This window comes from Myotis nattereri (genome assembly GCF_964212035.1).
Source record: "Myotis nattereri genome assembly, chromosome: 19".
Taxonomy (NCBI): domain Eukaryota; kingdom Metazoa; phylum Chordata; class Mammalia; order Chiroptera; family Vespertilionidae; genus Myotis; species Myotis nattereri.
The window spans coordinates 22,024,392-22,049,755 of NC_138095.1; the positions used below are offsets into that span (position 1 = coordinate 22,024,392).

General features: G+C 51.6%; 2 protein-coding genes across 3 annotated transcripts in view; both read left to right on the forward strand.

Moving 5' to 3' along the window:
* CORO1C (coronin 1C) overlaps window positions 1-8,565 on the forward strand; it is a 63,555-nt gene extending 54,990 nt beyond the window's left edge. For both annotated transcript variants that reach the window (XM_081113648.1, XM_081113649.1), the window contains exons 7-11: window positions 1,305-1,409; window positions 3,243-3,388; window positions 4,654-4,711; window positions 4,813-5,058; window positions 6,136-8,565. In XM_081113648.1, the coding sequence (XP_080969774.1) occupies window positions 1,305-1,409; window positions 3,243-3,388; window positions 4,654-4,711; window positions 4,813-5,058; window positions 6,136-6,255 (675 nt within the window). In that variant the 3' untranslated portion in view covers window positions 6,256-8,565. The remainder of the gene's footprint in view (window positions 1-1,304; window positions 1,410-3,242; window positions 3,389-4,653; window positions 4,712-4,812; window positions 5,059-6,135) is intronic.
* Window positions 8,566-22,212: 13,647 nt separating this feature from the next.
* Window positions 22,213-25,003, forward strand: SELPLG (selectin P ligand). Its single transcript, XM_081114208.1, has one exon. The coding sequence runs from the start codon at window positions 22,216-22,218 to the stop codon at window positions 23,437-23,439; it is 1,224 nt and encodes a 407-aa protein (XP_080970334.1). The 5' UTR covers window positions 22,213-22,215; the 3' UTR covers window positions 23,440-25,003.
* Window positions 25,004-25,364: the final 361 nt, after the last annotated feature.

Here is a 25,364-nt window from a genome sequence, read left to right on the forward strand (position 1 = left end):
CTCCCACCAGCTTACACGGGAGCTTTCTCTCTTTTCTGAGTGGGTCTTTGGGTTGGTACGTAGATTACGGGGTTCTTAGTGAGGTTTCCTCAACTCCCACTTGTCGTAAATTGGATGTGAAGTTCTCATCCTCACTAGAGACTTAGTGCTAACTGTCTTTCAAAAAATGCATTTGTGCCGAAACCGGTTTGGCTCAGTGGGTAGAGCGTTGGCCTGCGGACTGAAAGGTCCCAGGTTCGATTACGGTCAAGGGCATGTACCTGGGTTGCGGGCATATCCCCAGTAGGGGGCGTGCAGGAGGCAGCTGATCGATGTTTCTCTCTCATCGATGTTTCTAGCTCTCTCTCTCTCTCCCTTCCTCTCTGTAAAAAATCAATAAAATAGATTTTTTAAAAAAAATGCATTTGTGATACTCCCAAGGAGCCTGTGATGACTATATTTTTCAAAAAGAATGCATGAGGAATCCAGACTTGGGAAATGAGTTCTAAACTTAGTTATATTTGTATAAAGAATATGATCTAAATCAAAGTAGTCATGCTTGAGAACATGCTCATATTCACAAAAGTGGAAAAATAGAAAACTGGTCCTGGCTGGGTGGCTCAGTGGTTGGAGCGTTGTCCCGCACACCAGAAGGTGGTGGATTCCATCCCTAGGAGGCAGCTGACCAGTGTTTCTCACGTCGATGGTGTTCTTTCTCTCTCTTTCTCTCTCTCTCTCTCTCTCTTTCCCTCTCTAGTCAGTAAAAACATATCCTCAGGATTAAAAAAAAAACAACAGTAAATTATTGCTTATTAAGAAAAAAAGCTAAACTCCACGTAAGGTATGACCCTAATTTGTGTGTATTCGTGTGTTGGGAGGAAATAGACCAGAATGGTCATGGATTCTGCCACACACTGGACTGTGGGATGATGGCATATACAACGATTTTTATGTTCTTCCTTGTAACTTTTTAAAGAACATATATTTAATTTATAATAAGAAAAAAAGTACTTTTTGAAAAGAAAAGTCACAAAGGAGAAGGGCACTTTCATCTCTGTCATAGAATCGCACTGATATGTGCATTAATTATGTTGTCAAATAAACATAATTTTCAATGGGTTGAATGCCATTTGCTAGCCCTATTGGTATTTACATGTGTGAATGTTACATGTGCATTGTTTAAATTTCAGTATTCTAGGGAAATGGCTAACTTAATTATAGGGATAAAGGAATGCATAGTAAGGTAACAAAAATTTACCCCTAAATTGTGTGTGTGTGTGTGTGTGTGTGTGTATTGATATATATATATATAATTTTTCCCCCAGAAAAATATGCAGGAACCAATTGCTCTTCATGAAATGGACACTAGCAATGGGGTGTTGCTGCCTTTCTATGACCCTGACACCAGCATCATTTACTTATGTGGAAAGGTAAACAGTAATTTTGATGTTTAATATTAACTTTAATCCTGGGGGAGGAAGTTTGTCCTTCAGAGATTTAGTAGATGGGCAATGTATTGTATCATTTTAGTTGGTATGTGTGTGTGTGTCTTACGCTATGATTTTGTTACGTGTGGGGTGAGAATGGACTGTGTGTAACTTGCCAGATGTGTGGCGTTAACCTACTGTGTTCAGTACTCTTGACGGAAGCAGGGATTGGGCAGATGCCGACGGGAATCTTTGCTTGGGCACTCTGGTGAGATGGAGTACGTGCTGGTGTTTTGTTTTTCTTTTTTTAACTTTATTTTTTGTTCCTTTTTTGTTTTAAATTGATTATTGATTTTTATATGCTGGTGTTTTGTATTACCTGGTGGTGCTGTGTGGTTGGTGATTTCAGATTTCTCATCATTGGTGTTAGGAATGAGGAACCAGTTTGCCACATCTCATGCTGAAGTCTACTGGAAGGTTCTAGATTGGCATTTACTGCTTATTGCTACATGCCATGCACTCTTAAGGAGAATGGTGCTTTGGGAACTTGAGCTTTTGAGGGTCTCAGAGGGTTCTTGTTCCTGGAGTTCAGTGTTAGGGCCCTGGACCGGAAAATGTGCGGCCTGATTTAAGTTTCAGGAAGTGACGGTTGCTCCAGGAAGACCCCACACTGAAATAAAAGGTCTCCTCCTGCCTTATCTGCCTAGTGATCTCTGCCTAACTAAACTGGTGGTGGCTTTATTGCTATTTCATTTCAGTAGGTGGTAACCTCAGTATTATTCTTTTCCAGTTTTTTTCCTTAGAAGTCTGTGCAGGTGAAATATATGAATTAATGAAAGTGGAGTGATATAGTCCCTCAAACCTGTTAGGGTACCCCGTGCTGGTAAAGGCCGGATGTTTCACTTCTTCTCGGTTCACTGAGCACACCGCAGAGCTGCTTTCCATTTGATAGGTCAGTCACTTAGAAACGAGATCTTGTCAGTTTTCTTGAAAGTCATTTACTTCAGATGTTAACAGCTGCATCAAAACAAACACAAGGACATGTTACCCAGAGGTGGTTAACACTGGGTGGAAAATTATTTTTAGTGTGCAGAGAGCAAACCCTGTGTTTAGCTTCTTTTCCATTGCTTTAGATTTTTATTTATATTAAATGGAAATTGTGAAGACAGAGAGGATTGTTAGAGTGTCATACTACCTAGCTATTTATGTCTTCATGGGTGTGTGTCTTTATATATATATAAAATAGTGCCAGGCAGAATTGCCTTGTTGTTCAGGTTGGTATAAATGTGTGACCATTAGACAATTATTTGTACTTAGAGAGACTAGCAAGATTATTATAGAATTTTATACATTGCAGTGAGATAGAAAACCTTGTGAAGTTCAGGGAGATCACGAAAACGAAGGTTTCTTAATTAGAAAGTCTTAGTTTTTATTATCTGATGGTCTGACATCAGTGCCCTCAGGTCTCTGGACAACACTGCTGTTTGCCAGTGAACAGCTAACTCAGAGCAGAGTTGCCCTCTCAGTGGTCCTTCTGGTCTTTCGTGCGTCTTTTGAAGTTGAATTGCAATGCAGTTGCTTGGCAGAGGCGTTAACAGTTTTGCCTGACTCTGTCTTGGCATCTAGCCCTCAGTAAAGGGGATGCTAGTGTTTGATAGGTGAGGGCTTACTCTGCCGGGATGAGAAACCACATGCGTTAGGCCTTTAAGAGGAAGAAAAGGCCAGCCACTGCAGCAGAGTCCTAATTAGCGCTGGGTTTATAGGGGAGAGAGATGCCCACTTAAATCAGATGTTTCAGTCAGTAGTAAACACACACTTGTCTCCCATTTCTTGTAGGGTGACAGCAGTATCCGCTATTTTGAGATCACGGATGAATCCCCATATGTCCACTACCTCAACACATTCAGCAGCAAGGAGCCTCAGAGAGGGATGGGTTACATGCCCAAGAGGGGACTCGATGTTAACAAATGTGAGATTGCCAGGTAAAGAATCAGCATGTAAAGCATTGGAATTATTCATACCATCTGTGTTCTGCAAGAGCAACCCAACCACATGCAATTCTGTGATGCCCGGGTCTTTCTACCCTTTTGTGTGGCCCAGAATTAGTGTCTCATTTCCTTCCCCTCCTTAGAAGCAGGGGTTTTAGAGCAGGGAGGCACCTTTCAAAATCATCTCATCTAAACAGGCCCCTCCCCATTCTTCAGAGTCTATGACTTGAAGTGCAGCGGGTACAGTGGCTTCGTCTGCATGTGCTGGACACTTACTCGAATAGTGAAACCATCATCTCTTGTATGCAGGCCGAGGTTGGGGCCAGTGTCCCTGGGATGGAAATAAGGAATGGTGTTCCTGCCCTGTGGGAGGATGAACCAGGTTCCAAAGTAGATTCTGGACCCCACGGATCCTAAACTAGGGAAGCCAATGACCTACAGTGGGGTGTTGGGTTGGGGGCCCCTTGATTTGGGAAGTGTGATAGAATTCCCACCTCTCTGTACTACTCTAGATTTTTAAAAATTTTATATTTCATAATGCTAGTGGGCTTCCTGAGGGGAAGGCTCTTTTCTCACGCTAGTCAACAGAAGTTACTCAGGAGACTCACCACTGGCCATTTTAAGCAGCAGAACTAGTAGCACCATCTTATTCTTATCAGGCTAAGGTCCTAGCACGCATTATATAACACTCCGCTTCTGTGCACGTTTATCTAAGTGTGCTGTTCTGCTCACACACTTGTTAAATAATTGACACATCTTTTAAAATAAAAAGAATTTTTAAGCTCTTTGTTATATTAATCAGTATGGGTTGTTTTTTTGTGTGTGTGTGTGTATGTGTGTGTGTGTGTGTTTAATTTAATTTAAATACATTCAGCTCTGTATTGGTACTATCTAATATGTAATTGTTTGTTCTCTCCTGTCTGTTGACCTTACCATTTTCACAAATGAGTCATTGTCCGTGGTGTTACTCCCACCACAGTCGATCTGACCCCAGAGAGTTGGAAATCGACTGTCATCATCATGCATAGAGCTATTCCTGGTTCTTGCCTCCCATGCGCCATTTCCTTGCGTAGCTACGCTCAGCTTCCATTTTTTCATCTGTAAACTGGGAATGCTGAGTTCTGGTGGGGCAGCTGAGGTGGTGAGCAGAGTCTTTTGTATCCCTGGAGCTTTGTGGAAAAGTGGTTGTTAGTGAGCCTGTTGGTTACTTGGCCTCCTGTTTTACTTAATGCAACTTTGCCTTTATTTCCCTTTTGAAGATTCTTTAAACTTCATGAGAGAAAGTGTGAACCTATTATCATGACTGTGCCCAGGAAGGTAAGTGCCCAGTTTTCTAAGCAATCTATGCTTTCAAAAGTTTTTAAATCCCCATCTTTCTTCTTCCTTACTTAAGGGTTTCCCCAAAATGTCTCTTGTAGTCGGACCTCTTCCAAGATGACCTGTATCCTGACACAGCGGGGCCCGAAGCCGCGCTGGAGGCAGAGGAGTGGTTTGAGGGGAAGAACGCAGATCCAATCCTCATCTCCTTGAAGCACGGATACATTCCAGGCAAAAACCGGGATCTCAAGGTGGTGAAGAAGAACATTCTGGATAGCAAGCCCACTGCAAATAAGAAGTGTGACCTGATCAACGTCCCCAAGAAAACAGCAGACACGACCAGTGTGGTAAGGCCCACAGGAGGGTGAGGGTGTGCGTGGCTGGCTCAGGCCTGGTCCTCTTGCAGCTCCTTCTAGTCCTGGCACTGGCAGTGCTGTCCCAGCTGTGGACAGAGGGGCTCTCAGTGAGTGACAACACCCAATATGATAAAAATGTCCTGTCATGGCACTGGAATTGGGGCCATGTTTGGCTCCTTTAGGTCTTTTTTATAATGACAGTCTACTATGGTCTTGGAGAGTAAACTGGAGCCCTTTGGGTTTTTCTTAACTGTCTTTTCCCAAACTGTACACCCCACCCATCTCTGGTGGGTAAAAGGAACATGAGGGTGTGGGGTCACAGCCGCCCAGAAGAGCAAGTCCTGGGAAGGAGGGACTTATGGGTGGGCTCTGATGTTGTTGAGTGAGTGATAGAGGATCGGCCAGTGAATGGGACTCAGCCACTAAGATGAACGTGGGTAGGAGGTGGGGAGTGGACGGGCTGTGGAACAGAGTTCCAGGAGCCGGAGGGGAGGGCGGTGAATCGTCAGTGGGAAGGTAAACGGAATAAAGAGGCAAAGTGCCTGGAGATGCTGGAGTTTTGATCATGACTGAGGAAGCCATGTGGACTTTGGTGATTGCAAGGTTTCCAAAGGAATCATTTCCATGCGGGGAAGACTCAGGCCTCTTTAGAACAGTTAACAGGCAAAGGATTTAGCTCCCAAGAAGGCTCCTGGAAGAGCTCTGTGGCCTCTGGAAGTTTGCTCCTCACCTTGGTCACATAGAGGTCACTTCTGGTGGAATTGATGATTGGGGTTTAGGGTGGCCTAGGAGAATCAGCCTTGTCCTGCAGTTCAGTTGTGGCATCCAGGTCGTGCGCAGGCACAGGCTAGAAGCAGCACTGTGAGGCGCTGTTGTTTTGTTGGGGGCTTCAGATGGACCGGCCAGCATTAATTACTTGCTCATGAGGCCCAGTCTGGCGGCTGTGGCTTTTCGCTCCTCCCACAGTGGAAAATTCCATTCTCTGCCTTATCTCTCTCACTGTGTTGACCTTTGTGTACTGTTTTTTAGTCACCCTCTTCCCCTCCCTCCTTTTTTTTGTTTCCTTAGCAAAATGAAGCCAAGTTGGATGAGATTTTAAAAGAGATCAAATCTATAAAAGACACAATCTGCAATCAAGATGAGCGTATTTCCAAGTTAGAACAGCAGATGGCGAAGATAGCCGCCTGAAGGTCCACCCCACCCCCCAAATGGGAGCAAGAGCTCGGGCTTGGTAGCTGGTTGTTGGTTGGTGTGGTCCCGGGGAGGGCGAGAGGGAGGCACTGCCATTCGGAGGCATTCATTTCAGATTTGTCAACCAGCGATAGGCCCCATTCCAGTCAGAAAGCAACTCGTCTCCCAAATTTGCAGAAATGTGATTTAAAAGCTGAGCTTTTTATCAGAAAGCTTTTTTGATGTTTTAGGTGTTATATGTGACTTGTTGAAATTTTAAAAGACAAAAGTGCTACTTTTAAAATCCAAGATACTCTGAATTTTAGGAAACCAACCAATTCTGATTCAGTTTCGTGCCCAAGTACCTTTTTTTAAAAAAAAAAAAAAATAGGGACCAATGCCACATTGCTTTTTATATTTCTTCTTCTTTTTTTTTTTTTTTAACGTTGCCAAACCAAAAGTAGCTTTTTTTTCCTTGTATTTTGCTACTTTGCAGTATTTGTGTGTGGGTTTTTTTTTCTCCTTAATTCAAAAGGGACAGCACTGTGTATGTTTATAAACTAAATGAAGATAAGATATTATTTTGTATAAACATTCATCTGAGAACAATCAGAGCAGTCGCCACATCGTGCTGGCTCGTTTGCAGCCCAAACCTGGTCATTGTAATGACTGTACACAAGGAAGACTTGAAAAATCACGTGAATTCGTATTACCACTCCTCTCATTTCATCGGGTCTTCTGGTCAGAAATGCGCATCGGATCGTTTACTTTCCTCCTTTCTCTTTTGTAGAAATTGGGTGGTTGTACCAGATGGAATTTTGCTTCTTGGTCACCCTGTGCTTCAGATGATTCTAATCTAACCTAAACTAGCACGTGTTCCTGCAGTTTTGTTGTCCACGTAGATGCTGTTGCATTCATCACTTTAAACATCATGTTTCAGGTTTCAATCAATACTTGACAAGGGTGCCCGGGACAAGAAGACACGTACTGTGGAGTGTTCCCTCTTGCCCATCCCTGCAGCTTGCCTAGCTCTCGAGTGCAGTGAGGGACCGAACCCGAGGGAGCTCTGAGGGGAGTGTCAGCCCGCGCGGTCCTCTGCTTTCCTGCACGTCCCATGCCCTCCCCGTGCTGTGCTGGAGGAAGAAGCGGCTCTTCGTGCACCACCGAGCTCCTGCCTCCCTCTTCCTCGCGCAGGCAGCCGCCTCTCTCAGGGCTCCCAGCCATTCCTCTCTTCCTGCCTTTCACCCCTAACTGCTTTCAGCTAAGGTGAGGCCACAGGGTGCTATTGAATACTGAGACTGAGGGGAATGGTCTAGAATGGAACCAGACCAGGAGCGCAGATCTCTGCTGTAGCTTTAATGTGTACAGAAGGGTCCCTTTGCACCCTGCACACACACTAACCCGCTTCACCCCTCCAGCTCGCACCCAGCTTTGTCAAAGCACAGAGGCTCCCCAGACTCGGGGTGGGGGGCGGCCCACAGACTGAGCTCTGCTCACCCGTTCCATTCCAGGGTCCGCTAGAACTTCCTTCCGTTTCCACTTTGTCATATTGCATGTTTGAGAAACAAAATTTAAGAAGCCTCTGTTTTGCAAGGAGTGAGTGTCTGTGATTGAACGTGAGACATATAGTGCCATTGGGACCACAGCGGGAACTCGTTTGCACATGCTGGTGCTGGTGTGGGGCCAGGACTGGCTGGTGGCATTTGAATACGGGAACCAGGATGGAGGCAGAGTGTGGACAGTGGGTTGGGATGCACAGGCAAGCTGGGGGGTGTCTGCATAGAAAAGGTACCATGTTCTTAACCGATTCTGGGATTGCTGTCTCCATAACTCCAGGGCCTCTGAATGTTTGGTGTGGCTTTGTGTCTGTGTGTATTTTTAACATTGAAGTGGATAATGGGACATAAAATGGTAATTACAGTGACTTATATTCAAACCTGTACGTTTCTTTATCAACGTAATCTGCTGAGACCTTCATTGTTAAGATTCAGAAATGTTTTAAGGTTCTGATGTTAAATTAAGTAAACAAAAGTGTTGCTGATGGTGGTGAAACACCTAGGGAATGTGGTGCAAAGGGAAGAGGGAGGACAGGAAAGTCGCCCTGATCTCAGTGTGCTTGTTTGGTGAACGATGCCCCGTCAGGCGCGGCCTCGCCTGCAGCAGTGTGGATTGTGTTTCCTGTTTTGTCTTTTTTTGTTTAAGCCGTGCTATCCCAGAGGAGAACCAGTGAATTACTCCCAGATCGGCTCTTATAGAGCAGCCATAGTATTCTGTCAAAACACTTGCTTCCATTTTCAAAGATAAAAAAGAAAATCCTTGATTACAAAATGGTGTCTGTGTTCATTTCCCACCGCGGCGGTCTCTGAGGAGGCCCTCTGTGTCACTGCTCCTGGCTCAGTGGACCCAGCCAGGTGACTGTTCCTCCCCGCGGGTAAGTACAGGAAGTGTGGGGGGCGCTTGGCTCCAGCAGGAGGGGCCAGCGTCCCAGGCCTGGATATTTGAATCCTGCTCACAGCCTTCGCCAGGGGTGACCTGGGCAAGTTGCCTGACCTCAGGGGCTCCCTTTTCTACCTGGAAAGAGGATGGGGGTTTCATTCTGCTGTAGATGAGAGAATACCTGTGTCTGACCCCCCAGGAAGCCCTCATTGCACAGCGGCCCTTGTTACTTTGAGCAGATTCCCTGACAAGACCTTTGAAAGCATTTTTTTTCGTTCAATAGAAGGAACTTTCCCTTTGGGTTCGCTGTGATTTTTATTCCAGCAGAAGGCCTTCAGGGTCACTTAAATGTCATGGCCCCTTTTCAAGGGCTTCCCTTTTTGCACTAAAACATTATCTCGTAACGTTCAGTGATTGTGGCAAAGACTTTCCCACTGTTTGGTTTTTCTAAACGGCTGTGAATATGACCAGTCGGTGCACAGCTTCCCTTCCAAATACTTCTAAAGTTGCTGAGAAGAATGGCGGCCAGGGCCGTGGTCAGTCCGTGGCTGCAGGAAGTGGAAGTTGGCAGATGCTGTCTGCACCCCCTCGGCGCCCAGGTCAGGGGGGCGACGCGTGGTTTGGGGTGTTTATGACTGACTTGGTACCTCGTTTCTTTGCCAGAAGACTCAAAGGTCACCATGCTGGCCCCAGACGGCCAGCCAGGCTGCATCGAGGGAGAACTTCCCCTTTTTTAAAGGTAACTTCCCTTGCTGTACTTGATGTTGGGTCTGGAAAACCTTTGTTGGTTCTTAGGAATTTGTTAACTCTAAGTGGCCTGGCCGCTTTCTGCTGGCCCCTAAGAATGCCCTGCAGCCCTCGTGATTGTCAAGGACACACCTTTTTCAGACGGGCCAAGCTGGACAGTGCCCCTTGTCCCTTTAAAGAAAATGTTTTAAAGTCCTTTTCTCCACTGTTAGAGGTAGTTATGCAAATTGGCACAGCCTTTCCAGAGGGCAGTGTGACAGGTATATCAGAAGGCTCACATGTTCTTACTATTCTTTTTACATATATTTTTATTGATTTCAGAGAGTAAAGGAGAGGGAGAGAGAGATCTAGAAATACCAACGTTAAGAGAGAATCATCGATCGGCTGCCTTCTGCACGCTCCCCACTGGAGATCGAGCCCACAAACCAGGCATGTACCCTAACCAGGAATTGAACTGTGACCTCCTGGTTCATAGGTTGACAGCCACTGAGCCATGCTGGCTGGGCACATGTTCTTACTTTTGACCCATGATTTCACCTCGGGGAATTTTGTCCCAGGGAAACTAACAGGAGATCTATTCAGGAACGAGAAGAGGAGAAAAAACAGTCCAGCTGGTTAATTTACTTGTCACATCCATATGTTGTAATAATGTATAGCTCAAGTCATTTAATAGTATTTCTGGATATTGGGCTTCCACCACCAGTGTATCTCGAGTGTCTCACAGTGAACTGTTACTAATGTCATCAGAAAAGTGAAATTTGTGTTACAAAAAAAGAATTCTGTCCAACTCTCTCTGCCATGAAGTCACCGTGAAGTAAATGGTGTTAGTTGGTGTATAAAAGTACTTTTTTCAAAGGTAAGATGGGGAGGGAGTTGAGTCCGTTAGACTAGACTTGTTCATACAAACATAAAAGGCCTGGCTCTATGACCTTGAATAAAGATGGATAAAATAGAATACCCACCCCGGAAGGAATGTTTTTGACAAGCCCTTTTAAGGGTATATGCACATACAATGTATATTTGTGTGTAGAGTAAATGCCACAAATGTTACTATGTGGACATAGCAATCATGGATAATCTATTTAATTGAATTTTTCATATCAATGTCTTAATTCCCAGAAAGAAATTATTAAAATTAGTGTATGAATGATAAATTAGTAATACATTAAAACAAGCATCACAGATCAGTGGTGGGAGGAATGGTGTGGCTTCATTAAGTAGCTCGGGGCATGGACTCGTTAGAGCCTCCTGGTGACACCATTGTACACTATTAAGTCAATAGTTAAATGAAAGGAAACTATTTCAAATTTAGAAAAAAAAAAAGTAAGTTCCTCCTTGTCTAGACTTCAGACTGGGGAAAACCATTTGTGATTTTAAAATCCCAAAGCAATGGAATAAATCACAGAGGAAGAGAGAGATTGGCTACATAAATATCAGACTTTAAAATGTCAAAAGATGAAGGCTGTACAGACTGGGAAATACATGTTCAGCCAATATGATATGGGACATATATTTTAATATGCTCAGTCTCGGTTCCACCCGCCCCCTCTGATTGAAATGGGGTGATGTCACCTCCCTAGTGGGGTGTGTCTAATTTTAAGTCCCAAAGGATAGCACCCCAGTCCCCGGCCCCACCAATGTAGCCCACCAGCAAACCGTTTATCAGACGTCGGGGTGGGAGGGCTTTGCTAGGAGGCATGGGTCCTGGTGTGCTTCATGAACCTTCTCCAATTGCAAGTTTGGAAAAGGTGGAAGGGAGAAGTGGGGGTGGGAAATTGCTCCAGGTCCAAAGATACTGGCTGCAACGTTTGCTAGATCAGTTGGAATGTGGAGGGAGGCGATTTTAGAGAGAGGCTGGTGGGAGCTTTGAAATTCAGTGTCACTTTACTCTACTGCGTGGAGAGGAAACTGGGTAAGAAAACATGGTAAGAAATGGGGGCATGAAGGGTTTGTGTGGGGAACACACGTGACAGACTTCATGGTGAGGGACCTGGGAAAGAATGCCAGCCCATTGCCCAGGGAAGACAAGTTGCTCCAACTCTCAGCTCAGGAGTTGGAAGGCAGGTGAAGGGCAAGTAGATGGGTCTCTTACCAAAAGGCATCCATGTGCTCTAGATGGGGACTGACCTCTAGCTGCTTAGGTTTTTCTCGTTTTAAATGGAGGCCTATTCACATCTCAAAGGCTAGGAGTTCTGGGGGGAAGGGTTTGATGGTTTGGGGACAGCACCCGGGAGAAATGGTTCCGCCAGGGTCCCAGCGGGCGGCTGCAGGCCCAGGGAAGGCTTCGGGTTGAAAGTGACAGTTTCAAAGGGGAGGAGCCAGGCGCCAGGTGCTGTGTGCACCGGGGCTTCAGGTACAAATAAGGCACCGTCCCCACCTTCCCGTCCAACCTGGGGTGCGAGTAGATGACAGTGCAGGGTGCCTTCGGGCCGTGAGGTGCTAGGGAAGCGGGGGAGGGGTTGCCAAGTGTGTTAGCCCCGCCTCCACCAGGTGCCTCAGGTCCCGGCAGCAGGGCTCGCCTTCACTGTAGCTCTGCTGCCTCATTCCTGATCCTGCCTGCCCCCCAGACATGGTTCTGTTGATCTTGGCATTCGCTGGGTCACTGTTTTTACAGTGAGAGTGTAAAGGTCCTGGCGAACATTGTACAGGAGAGAGCGGCCAAATGGCCCAGCGAGGAAAGGTGTTGAGGCTCCGTGCCCTGAGGGTCAAGAAGTCAACCATCAGGATTTCAGCAAAAAAGAACCCAAGCTTGGGGACTGACAGCGACAAGCCTGAGAACCGGGAAGTTGCGCCATAAACAACAGGAAGCTGTTGCAGGTTTGTTTCCCCGCCGAGATGCCCTTCGGGTGTGGAAGGTACACAGAGCCTCTCATGGTTGCAAAACGCCTCACTGCGGTTCCAGGGTGACACGAGTGCTCCTCACCTGGCCAGGGTCTACCGGAGGCAGTGCAGCGGAACGTCAGGAAAGGCGGCAAGATGATGATTTTTTAAATCCTCACCTGAGGATATGTTTTCATTGATTTTTAGAGAGAGGGAGGGAGGGAGGGCGAGAAAGAGAGAAACATCGATGTGAGAAAGAAACATCTATCAGTTGTCTTCCATACACACCCCAACGGGATCGAACCTGAAACCTAGATCTGTGCCCTGACTGGGAACCAAACCCGCAACCTGGTGCCCTGACCAGGGATTGAACCGGCAACCGTTTGGTGTACAGGATGACATTCCAACCAACCGAGCCACCCGGCCAGGGTGAGATTTTTTTTTTTTTTTAAATGCAGTGACTTTGGTGAGATTCTTATATGGGCATCTGAGCACCTGCCAGAAACCTCTTGTAGAGACTAGACCATTTTTTGAACTGGTTCCACTACCTCTACTCACCTGTTCCCTTTTTTGCTTCCAGAGTGATGTGTTCTAGCACAGAATCTGTCAAGATTTCCCAGGGAGACACAAGTCCACACTCAGAGCCCCCAGGGCCCCTGCCTCCTAGCCCACCTGATCCCTGTCTCCTCTCCTACCCCACACGTAGGCTGTCAATGACCCATGTTGGCTCCAGCTTCAAAGTACATCCATATCCCACTGCTTCTCCCACCTCCACTGTCACCCCACTCGCCCATGCCCTCCATCTCTGATGTGGACTGAGCGCCTGTGTTAGGGTTCCCCAGAGAACCCATTGGATGGGTACAAATATATGCAGAGAGATTCATTATAAGGAATCGGCGCACACAGTTACGGAGGCCAACCAGTCCCGAACTCTCCAGTCAGCAAGCCGGACACTCGGAAAAGCAGATGTTCCAGTTTGAGGGCCATCTGACCGACAACTGGTTAGACCAGGCCCACCCACAACAGCGGCAGCCCATCTGCTTTTCTCAGTCTACCCAGAAACACCCTCCCCGCACCCTCACAGTTTGACCAAATAATCTGAGTACCCTGGGGCCCACTCACATGGACACAAATGGCCAGCACAGCTTTCAAACCGAGCTTCCTGTCATCCGCTGCGTGAGTCTCAGCACAGCAGCGGAGTAACCTGTTAGGCCCTGAGGCAGGGCTGGGCAAACAGGCCCGCAGGCCAAATCCAGACCTCCGGGAGCTTATGGAGCCCACAAGCTGAGAGTAGCGTTTACATTTTTAAATGATTGAGAAAAACCCAGAGGAACAGTGACAAGTAGAACTCACATGAAATTCAAATTTTAGTGTCCTTAAGTTAATTGGCATCCAACCACGCCCTTTGTTTCAGCATCATCCATGGCTGTTTTTTTTTACATTTGCAGAGTTGAGTAAATGCAACCGAGACCCTGTGGCCACCAGTAAAATATTTACTACCTGGCCCGTTAAGAAAAGGCTTGCTGACCCCCAATAATTAGGTTCAAACCCCTCCACAACCTCTCATCCCACGCAGAGTAAAAGCTGAGATCCTCACAACTGGCAGAGGCCACCTGTCCCTGCGGTCTCTCCAACTTCCTCTCCTGATTCCCACCCCACCCCACCCCCCACCATGTTCAAAGGCCTCCCTCCTGCCTCCGAGCCTTTGCATGTGCTGTTCTCTCTGGACCACCCCTCCTCCTCCCACCTCCAGCCCCTGCACGGCTCCCCACTCCCCTCCTCCCCTGCCATCTTCCGCATTACGCGTTATACCATCAGATCTCTGCACTCATTGAGTTGGTGCCGGGCTCCCCCCAAATCGAATGTAAACTCCGTGAGGACAAGCACTTATTTCCTTCTCGATGGTATCCTCAGGCTCTGGATCATTGTATCAGTAATGATTTGTTGAAGGAATGAATGAATGGAAAATACAGACATCTGGGATGGGGGCACCTAGTGGATTATCTGTGTGGCAGGGACTTGCTTCCAGAATCCAGCTCTCCCCTGGCCACAGTTGACCCCAGGCTGGGCCACTGCGCTCCTGGGAGTTACCTGCTGTGTGTCCTGAATTTTTGTTTACAGGGGCCTGGGAGTTGGGGAAGCCAGGGAGCCAGCAGGCAGAGCAGGTGCACAGCGTTGAGGAAGGACTTCTGGGTCCCCTTTGCTCCCTAAGTCCCCGCCAAAGGTCCAGCTGCATTTCTGACCTTAAATCCCACGAGCTACCCTGGGAATCCTATTGCCACTGAAGCCAGTTTGAGTCCTTCCTCGGGCAGGTCTGTTTCAGGACCCCCTGCGGCCCCAGGTCCAGAGCTCTGCATCCCTGCACCTCCCAGGCCTAGCACTCAGGTGGCTGCCTTGGCCTGGGTTCCTTCCGCTGCTAACCTTTCTGGTGAAATCTTTGGGTCTGGAGCAGGTGTCTAGATTGGGTTGCCCTCCGACCTTCGAGTTTGGGACCAGCCCCTGCGCTGGCCACCCTCCAGTGCCCAAGCCGACCAGGTGACCCCTGGGAGCCCTGTCCTCCCTCCCCCTGGAGGAAGCCTGCTCCTGGGCCTGGGCTGAACAGGAACTCCCGGCAGTTCCGTTCCCATTTGAGAAGGGGAATTGCGTCCTAGCTGCAGTGGCCCCGGAGTGGCCATTTCCCCTTTAACTGACTCAAATAGGCAAATCTCAGCCTCTGAGCCCTCCCGAGGACTAGCAGGGAAGCAGTTGGGTAGGATGCCTCCACCCGCCCCCCACCTCCCTTCCAGGCCTGGGCCTCTCGTTAGAGCAGCTCTGTTGTCTATTTTTCGAGACCTTTGTTTTTATTTGAATGAAAGGTCCCGTGGTTGGCAGGTAAATTAGGTAAATTCACACAGGTCACCATAACAGATAGAATAATGGAAAAGTTTGAAATATCGCCGGGATTACCAAACATGTCACTCAGAGACAAGTGAGCAAATGCCTTTGGGGAAATGGCACCGATAGACTTGTTCCAGGCAGGGTTGCCACAAACCTTCAATTCGTAAACCAAAAAACACACACAAGCAAACCCGCCCCCCGCCCCCCGCAACGGTACATCTGTGAAGCGAGGTGTGCCTATATAAGGACACCACCCACGGGGGCACCCGTGTGCATGTTGAAACAACCTGTGTGCAGGGCGGGGTGTGCGCCTCTCAGCACCTGTCCTGAGCCCCACCTTGTGCAGAGCACAGGCCACACTCTGGAGAGCTCTGCAGCCCCAGGCCTCCCAGCCTTTGCCCATGGACTGCTCTCTGCCTGGGCTGCCCACCCCCCCACCAGGCCCGCCCCACTTGTTACCTCAAGTGCCACTTCTCCTTGGAAAGTCTCCTGGCACCCCTCCCCCACCCAGGGTGAAGGACGGGCCCCTCCCCAGCTCGCCACAGGGCGCTATGACCGCACTGTGTCATCATGGTCTGTTTACTGTTCACTTGCTGGCTTCCCCACCAGGTGAAGAGCTACAAGAGGGCCAGCGTCTGACACTGCTGGCCCTTGGATCACTGCATGCACCGATTAGGGGAGAGAGCCAGCCGGCCCTACCCTCGTGGAATTTGCAATCTAGCTCCTCAGAGGGGCTCTGGCTGCAGCTGAGCCGGCCACCTGCACACACACACACAGAGGGAGCGTTTGCACCACAGAGGAAGGCTGGGCTCTCCGTAGCCATCACCACCCTTCTTTGCATCTGGTTCCTCCCTTCCAGGGCGGGTCCCCTGTCGCCCCCACCCTCCATCAACTGCGGCTAATGCTGTGGCCTTTCTCAGCTTGGGTGCCTCGGCCATGGCGCCCCAGAACGTGTCCAGGTGGTTCTTGGTGTTGGCCTGGTTACCAGAACCCAGGAGTGACATCGGGCTCCCAGGCCCCTGTGCCCCACTACCACCCAGTCCAATCAACAGTGTCACCCAAGCTGTCACAACGAGGAGGTGTGGGCCATCACGTGGCCCTATCTGAGCAACCACATTCTCGCTTCCTTCTTTCATACACGGCCGTTGGGCGTTGGCGGGTGGAGGACCACGGCAGGGGTTGCCACAGCAGTGCCTTGCAGCGTGGACTGGGTCCTGGTCCCTAAAACAGAGAAGCCGCTCTGGGCCCACGAGGAAGCTGTCCATGCTCCGCTGAGCAGGCCGGTAAGTGCTGGCTCGCAAAACCACAGGAGGTGCTGAGGGTGCCCAAGGGACCAGCGGTCCCGCCGAGCAGACAGCAGACGTTGGGGGGCGGGGGAGGCCCCGGGCCACAGCCCCTGGGGAGGGCACACCAAAGGTCGGGGGTCTTGGGACCAGGGCCTGCCTGGAGTCCCTGGCTGCATCCTGCTCCCCGCCACGGCCACCGGCCCTTGCAGGCAGGTTTGCCAGCAGCTGCTGGCTTGGGAGCATTCGGAATTCAAAAAATTGGAGAAATCGGGAGTGTTTCTCTAAAAATCAGCCTACCCACACCCCTGCTTTCATGGGTGGGGCCCCGGGGCCCAGAGCGGGGAAGGGATTTGCTCAGGAGCAAGACTGGGGTTAGGTCTGGGTGATGCCTAGGAGGGGTGCACGGTTTGTCCATAAAAATGTCGTTTCCGAAGCTGCGTTCTTCACACTTTTTTGTAAGATAGAGGAAATAACGTGTGGTTGTAGCAAATTATTGAAATATTAGAATTAGGGTACCATGGCTAGCAAAATAAAACAACAACAATAATAATGGCAACACTTTATTAATTTGTATTTGGGGTGCTTTAGGGGCAAAAGGCGGTGGCCCCTACACACACACACACACACACACACACACATGAACACACACCGTAGACCAGGGTCAGGGCTCTAGTTGCCTGGAATCCTTTTCTTCCCCCCCAGGGCCCTCTGGCTTCCTTCCTCTCCCGTCTGAGTTCCCCAGGCCAGGCCTCTCAAGGTCCGTGGGCAGGGGGCTCAGGAGGTGGCTCCCCCGGCCCCAGGCCCCGCATGGCTTCCTCTGGGGTTGCCTGGCTGACCACACCTTACACGGCAGATGCCTCCCTCACCAGGCTTGGCCAGCAGCTCTGGGGGAGCGGAACCCAGATATGGATATGGACGGGCTGGGCTGCCAGGTCAGCGCCTCCTGGGAACCTCGGCCGGCCGGGCTGGAGCAGGGCCTTCCGAGAGGCTGGGGATCATCTGAGAACCCTGGGCCCCCTTTTTAGAGATGAGAAAACCAGGCGTGGAGGGGAGAAGCAGACGCTTCGAGGTGTAAGGCCCAATGAGCGAATAGTCCATGTAAAGCTCTTCGACCAGTGCCTGGCACTGTCTGCACTTGGCATGTGTGATTTCCTAACCGAGGCCAGGCTGCCCAGGGCACCCAGGGCTGGCTGTGGAGGTTTCCAGGGCTTCCTGTCCTGGCCCTCTCTGACGGACAATGTCAGAGGTGCATCAAAGCGGCCCCGGGTTGGGGATTTTTCAGGGATGTGGCCCTACGTGTAGAACAACAATGCCAACAGTGGCCTTCATTGAGCACTTCCTACGGGCTAAACACCCCACCTGGACCGCTCGCTTCAGCCCACAGCCCACGCGGTGCATGCAGGTCCTAGTATCATCCCTGGGTTCCAGCCAGGAATCCTTGGCTCAGAGAGGTGAGCTCCGTTGCCCGAGGTCACACAGCTTGTAAAGGATAGGGCTGGATTTGGATCTGCTGGTTTTTGTTTTTTTAAAATATATTTTTATTGATGGCGGGGAGGAAAAGAGAGAGAGATAGAAACATCAATGATGAGAGAGAATAATTGATCAGCTGCCTCCTGCATGACCCCTACTAGGGATCAAGCCCGCAACCAGGGCATGCGCCCTTGACTGGAATCGAACCTGGGACCCTTCAGTCCATAGGCTGATGCTCTCTATCCACTGAGCTAAACTGGCTAGGGCTGGATCTGGTTTTCATACTAGATTTGATCCCAAGTTGGGCCAGTCCCTGTCCTGGCTGCCAGGACTTAGACCTGCACTGGGATTAGGGTGTGTGTGTGGCAGCGGGGTGGGGTGGGGTAGTGGTGGTGGTGGTGGTGGTGGGCGGTGCGGGGTCATGTGGCCTCGGTTTGACCTACTTGTGGGTTTGGAGCCGTCCCTTCTCTTGCGGCTGCTCAGCCCACACCCTGAGATGCTCAGTCTTCCGGATCCTAAGGTTCCAGGAACATGAACGCTGGGACTCCTGGGGTCCAATATTCTGAGTGGGAGGTCACGAGTGGCCCAGGGTGGTCTCTGGAGCTGGGGTGTGTGTCCCCCTAACCCCCGCCCCCCCAAGCCCAGGTGGGGCTCGGCAGAAGCAGCTTGGTTTTAGCTTGGAAGACAGGAAATGGGCAGCACCTGCCCTGCCGCTAGGTGAGCAGCAGACAAGTAGGGTGTGACAGCTCTCTGTCCCTCTCTCAGAGCCCTGCCCAGCCCCGCTCCTGTGGTAAGCGGCTGTTTTCCTGCCATTGGAGGAGAGTTGAGGTGAGGCCTGGAGGAAGTCCCCACTCTGAAACTTGTTTTCCTAATCTGTATAATGGGCATCATCGCAGCCAGTGTGGAGTGAAGAATGGAGGTCCCTCCTATGATGGGATGATCCATCCACAGTGAGGGCTTTATTTTTTATCATTTATATTTTTATTGATTTCAGAGAGGAAGGGAGAGGGAGAGAGAGATAGAAACATCAATAACGAGAAGGAAATCATTGATCGGCTGCCTCCTGCGTGCCCCACACTGGGGATCGAGCCCGCCACCCAGGCATGTGCCCTTGACTGGAATGGAACCTGGGACCCTTCAGTCCGCAGGCCGATGCACTATCCACTGAGCCAAACTGGCCAGGGCTAGTGAGGGCTTTGTGATACATTTTTGGTTATAGTACGTGTATCTGAGCCAATATCAGTTATTGTCCTACCCCTCACAGGCAGTGCTCACTCCCGGCTCCTCTCCTTGCGACCTGCGTGGCCCCAGGAGCCACAGAAGCTCTGGGAGCCGCGTGTTCTTCCCACTAAATAGGCCAGTGCCTGGGACTGAGGGAGACGGGATCGGGGACGTTCAGCACTAATGTCAGGGACGTTCAGGGCAAGCTGGTGGCCCTGGGTGGGCCCAGGCGGGGTCACGTGGGCTTCCCAGTGCACTTGTCTATGGCTAGGTACTGTGTGTTATTCCCATTTTACAGATGGGAAAACCCAGGCTCAACAGACAGGGGCGGGGTCTGCCCTCACAGGCCCCTGCGGCTGCCCTAACTGTGCCCAGGGGTGGCAGGGGCGTTGCCATCTCTGTACCCTCCCTGGGGTGCACCTTTCCTCTGCTCCTCTGTCCACTGCCCTGAAGAGAGCCCCCCACATAAAGCACCCCCCCTGCAGATGCCAGCATTGGGGCCTTCCCGGCCGCATCTCTTTCCATGCTCGCCACCAGTCTTTGAAGCAATAGGACCTGTCTCACAGATGAGGAAACTGAGGCTCAGAGAGGGTGAAGTGACCTGCCCAGGGTCACACAGCTGCCAAGTGGTCTCCCCCCGGCCCCACCCCACCCCTCTGCAAGCACGGGACTGTGGGGATGGGGCCGGGGTGAGGGCCCCCCTTGGGAACAGGCCCGGGCCCCCCCCCCCCCCCCCATGGTATCCTCCCAGCTGCCAGGCTTCAGAACGTGCGGCCCTGACTCACCAAGAGGCCTCTCCCCACCCAGGAACTGGTGGGCTGGGCCTTGGGTTTGCCCCTCCCTCTGCAGGAAGTGGCTGAGGGCTCAGCCTTCCAGGAACTGAGAACTGCCCGAGGTGGGGGTGAATCTTCTCATAATTATGAAATATGGCTCTGAGCTGGTGGCTTCTTCCAAAGTGCCTGTGCCCCCCGGGGAGTGGGGCCAAGGTTAGGCCACATACTCTTCCCCCAAAAGGCACCCCCCCCCCCGCCCATGTGCAAAGAAACTCTGCCTCCAGAAGGCAGGTTAGCGGGCAAAGAACATGTATGTGGGTGTGCATGTATATGTGTCTGTGACACATTTATTAAGCACCTACTGTGGGAACTTCTAAATCCATCATCTCACTGCATTCTCTCAACAGCCCTATGGGATAGGTACTGTGTGTTATTCCCATTTTACAGATGAGAAAGCCGAGGCTCAGAAAGGCAAAGGTCTGTGTCAAGGTCACACGGCTCGTAAGAGCCAGAGCCAGGACTCAAACATCTTCTTGTCTGACCCCATAGTCTGTGCTCCCAGTCCTGTGCCCTGCATGGCACCTGGTACATATGGGGCTGGCCTTTCTAGGTGACATGGCCTTTAAGGTCCTTCTTATTCTTACTCTACGCCCCCCTCTCCGAACTTGTTCCCCAACCCGAGCCACAAACACAGCAAGCTAAGCTCTCCTCCAAGCCTCTGCTCCTTCTGCCCCCACAGCTAGGGTAGGTCTCTCCTCAAAGCCGTCCTGAATCCTCTTGGGTTCAATTCTGATCTCTGCCTCTCGCCAGCTGTGTGTCTTTGGGCAAATCGCTTCGCCTCTCTGAGCCTCATCCCTCCACAGCGAAATGAGGATAATCGGGAGGGCCAGAGGTGTCTGATGCAAATACCATAAAGCTGGGTTTAAGAAATTATTCTCCGATCTGAGCAGCTTGGCATTTCAGAAACCAACATAATTCTCACCCACAGGGGAAGGAGGTCAGAGTCAGGCTGGAAGCTGAGGGGCCTGTGAGCAAGTCACTGCTCTTTGCTCCAAATCACGCGATGAGCAAGGGAAGGTTCTGGAAATGACGCAGGCTCACTCTGCCCCCGGCGCTGAGGCAGGGGTGGCCCACTGCGGAGGGTCTTATGTCCGAGGACCCAGAAATACCTGAATCCTGCCTGGAACACAGCTGTCACTCATCGCGGGGTTTTGAATTGCACACCCACCAGCCAGTGCCAGGGGGAGTGTGAGGAGGGAGGAAGAACGGGAAAGCAGGAGTGTTCACGGTGCCAAGAAGCGAGACCAGGGAGCTGGCCGAAGGCAGAGGCGCTGCCCTTTCTGGCTTCCTAGCCCAGAGGCTGAAGTGGACAGTGACCCTACCCACAGGCCAACGATGCCTGTCAGCTCCCTGAGGGCAGGGCCAGTCTGAAAAGGCTCTGGGCCCTGGAGGACTTGCGGGATAGGGTTGTGAAAGATCAAAGTAGCCCCCTTTGCCGGAGCTTGCTGGGAACAGAGTGCTAAGGGCTCTGCATCACCTCGTTTCATGTCACAAGAGCCTAGAGGTAGGTGCTGCCATCCCCCTCGTGTGAGCAAGGACATAGCCAGAGGGAGCCAGACCGAGCTGAGACCCTGAGACAGAAAAAGAAAAACTGTGCAGCTGAGGGAAGGGGGAGGGGGGAGGGGCAGGGAGCCAAGACTGGGGAGAGTGGAACAGAGGGGTCAGGACCAGACACCAAGAGGCCTCCAGGGTCCAAACCTGGGGTCTCCAGGCTCTTGCTCCTGGGCCCCCCCATCAGCGGATGAGTGCATGGATCTACAGATGAATTGTATACAGGAACGACACCACTCAGGTTATATTACCGATGTATACAAAAATAGGGATCAAGAAGGGGGGACATAAAAGTCAATATAACTAGAAGCTCTAATAGTTCATATTTTCTATAAAAATTTTTATTGCTTTTAGAAAGAAGGAGGAGGGGGAGAGGAAGATTGGCTTGTTGTTCTACTTTCTTATGCATTCACTGGTTGATGCTTGTATGTGCCCTGAACGGGGATCAAACCCACAACCTCGGTGTATGGGGGCGACGCTCTGATGCACGGGTGTTATCACGCTGATCAGTGGGAAAAGCTGCCGTTCATGTTGATCAGTGGGAAAAGCTGCTTTTGGCGGAGGGCCCGCTGTGCACCGGGCACGCGCTGGGTCAGGAGGGTGCCTGCAGCCAAGCATCTGCCCCAGAGCAAACACACGCCCAGCTGTGGCCGCCCAGCATCCCAGCCCGGGGGGCTCGGCAGCCCAGGGGTGGAGCTGTCCTGACGTCCCTCTGTCCGTGTGTCCCTGCAGGTGTCATGCCACTGCAACTCCTCCTGCTGCTGGTCCTCCTAGGCCCCAGCCTCCAGCAGGCCCCGGCGGATGGGGACAAGGATGACCTGGAAGAGTACAATGACAATGATGAGTATGGCACAGACCCTCCAGACACGCTTGAAACTATCACAGCGGGTGTGACCCTGAGCCCCAAGCTTCAGGCTGTGATGGGAACGTTGGGGCAGAGAGAGTCTGCAGGGCCTGGTACCCCCGAGCCAGCCACTCCGGAGGTGACCACAGGGGACTCTGCTGGCCTGGATGCCAGAGAGGCAACCCCTGGGAAGCTCAGCATGGAATTGGCCTCACAGGGGGTTCCTGTCACACCTGGCCCTCTGACCACAGATCTGGGCTCTACAATCCCTCCCATCACGGAGGCTCCATCCACAGAGGGGGCTCCATCCACAGAGCTGGCCACCACAGAGGCCCTGCCCACAGAGCCATTGACCACGCAACCTGCAGCCACGGAGGCCCTGTCCACAGAGCCACTGACCACGCAACCTGCAGCCATGGAGGCCCTGCCCACAGAGCCATTGACCACGCAACCTGCAGCCACGGAGGCCCTGTCCACAGAGCCACTGACCACGCAACCTGCAGCCACGGAGGCCCTGTCCACAGAGCCACTGACCACGCAACCTGCAGTCGCAGAGGCCCTGGCCACAGAGCCGGCTACCACAGCGGCCCCTCCCACGGAGCCCACTACCACAGAGACCCTGTCCAAGGAGCCAGCCACCATGAAGGCGCTGTCCACAAGGGGTCTCTCCACGGCCTTTCTCGTGCTGTCTGATCCTCACGGGGGCACCACCATGGCCGCCAGCAATTCATCGGACGCCTTCATCCATCAGGGGAAAAGCAGCCAGGGCCTCTCCCCACCGAGCTCCGCGTCCCCCGGCCTCACGAAGGGCCCGGATTACATGCCCGTGAAGCACTGCCTGCTGGCCATCCTGATCCTAGCGCTGGTGGCCACCACCTTCCTGGTGTGCACCGTGGTGCTGGCCGTCCGCCTCTCCCGCAGGAACCACATGTACCACGTGCGCAGCTACTCGCCCACCGAGATGGTCTGCATCTCCTCCCTGCTGCCCGAGGGTGGGGAGGCGCCCGCCGCCACCGCCAACGGGAGCCTGCCCGCCGCCAAGGGCCCGGGCCTACTGGAAGGGCCCGGGGAGGACCACAATGGGGACGACCTCACCCTGCACAGCTTTCTCCCTTAGCGCCCCTGCCCGTGCCCCTGAGCAGGACCCTGGCTCCTGGATGCTCCCTCCACGGCCGCCGCCCAGCGCTCGGGCCCTGGGCCACCTGTCTGGGCTTCCTCCGAGCCCCTGGGGGAGGGATCTCTAGGGCAGGACCCTGGCCACGCCAGCAGGACCGAGGGCGGCCAGGGTTTGAGGCCTCTCCTTCCTCCTGGCCGCTGGCATCTCATTCCCACGAGCCCAGGGGAGACGCAGGTCCCCTGCCCTCACCCACTGCTCTCGTCTTCTGGTTGCCAATCAGCATTTGGGGGGTGGGTCCTGAGGAGCGTGGGGTTCCTGAGACCACTCATGCTGTATCCCGCTGGGGGCAGCTGGGGTGTTCTCAGCTACCCCTCTGGGGAGCCCAGGGTGAGGTCTTTTTTTTTCCCTTTCTTTCTGAGTTTCCACTATTTTTTAAAAATAGTTCTTTATTGTTGAAAGTAGTACATATATCCCCTTCCTCCCCTTGCCCGTGAGGGCCGGGGCAGGCTTGGGGAGCCCAAGGCTACCCCTTCTTTGAGACTGCATGGGCCAGCGAGCTCCCTGCTGGTGACAGAGTAACCCCCCATCCTGCCTTCTCTCGCCTTCCCCTGTGTCCCAGGTTCCGGCTGGGCTCCGTCTCGTACCCCGGAGTGTCCCGTATTCTGCTGCCCAGCCCAGGCCCAGTAGTTGGTACATTTTTTTAAAATATATTTTTTATTGATTTCAGAGAGGAAGAGAGAGGGAGTGAGAGATGGAAACATCAATGATGAGAGAGAATCATTGATCAGTTGCCTCCTGCACGCCCCACACTGGGGATCAAGCCCACAACCCAGGCACGTGCCCTGACCGGGAATCGAACCGTGACCTCCTGGTTCATAGGTCGACGTTCAACCACTGAGCGTGGCCACACTCGGTAAATATTTGATGAACATGAGCTGGCTGAATGCTTCGAGACATCAAGGTGCCTCCTTCAGGTGGGGGGTCGGTCCTTCCCCCCCAATCCATCCCCCTCAGGAAGCCCCATGCACAGGCTGTTGGGTTAACAGTATTGTGTCTTGGGCAGAGGGGGTGGGGGGTGAGGGTGGGGTGGGGTGGTGGGGAGGGCATCTTGGTATATCCCTGAGCAGCTGGGGAAGGTTTCAGGCCGTTTGGAGGTAAGGGAAGGGACCGCTTTATTCAACTCCCCCTTTGACCCAGTTCTGGCCTACAGAATTGGGCCCCCCCAAATCTCAGACAATTCTATGCATCAATGCCAGCCCCCTCAGGACCCCACCGTGTCCTCTCCGTCCAACATGGGGCCGGATTCCCATTAACACCCAGGACCCACCTGCTCCTCCCGCAGACTTCATGGCTTTTGTCCAGCTCCCAGGGGTACCGACTAGCTGCCATTTAAAAGTTCGGGGCCAGCGCACTTTTTCTTAAAGGGCCAGGCAGGAAATATTTTAGGTTTTGCGGGCAGCAGGGTCCCTGTTGCAACTTCTCAACTCCCTTATCATACCCAATGCAGCGCCACGATTGATACTGTTGTGAATAAATGGGGTTGGCTGGGTTCTAATAAAACTTTATTTATAAACAAGCAGCAGGCTGGATTGGGCTCTGTGCGTTTGCTGACCCCTGATCTCAGCATTGGGTGACCAGAGGGCCCAGTCTGCCTGAAACTTGCCTGATTTTATTTTTTTCCCACTTTTTATTTTTATTTTGTTGGCGAATCCTCACCTGAGGCTCCATTGATTTTTAGGGATAGTAGAAGAGAGAGGGAAAGACAGAAACATCGATGTGAGAGAAACACACATGGATTGGTTGCCTCCTGCATGAGCCCAGACCAGGGCCCGGGTAGGGGAGGAGCCTGCAACCAAGGTATGTGACCTTGACCGGAAATGAACGTGACCGTGACCGGAATTGAGCCCGGATCCCTTTGGTCCACA

Excerpts from the sequence above, each read along its gene's own strand:
- SELPLG (XM_081114208.1), top strand. The coding sequence starts at position 22,216 with ATGCCACTGCAACTCCTCCTGCTGCTGGTCCTCCTAGGCCCCAGCCTC.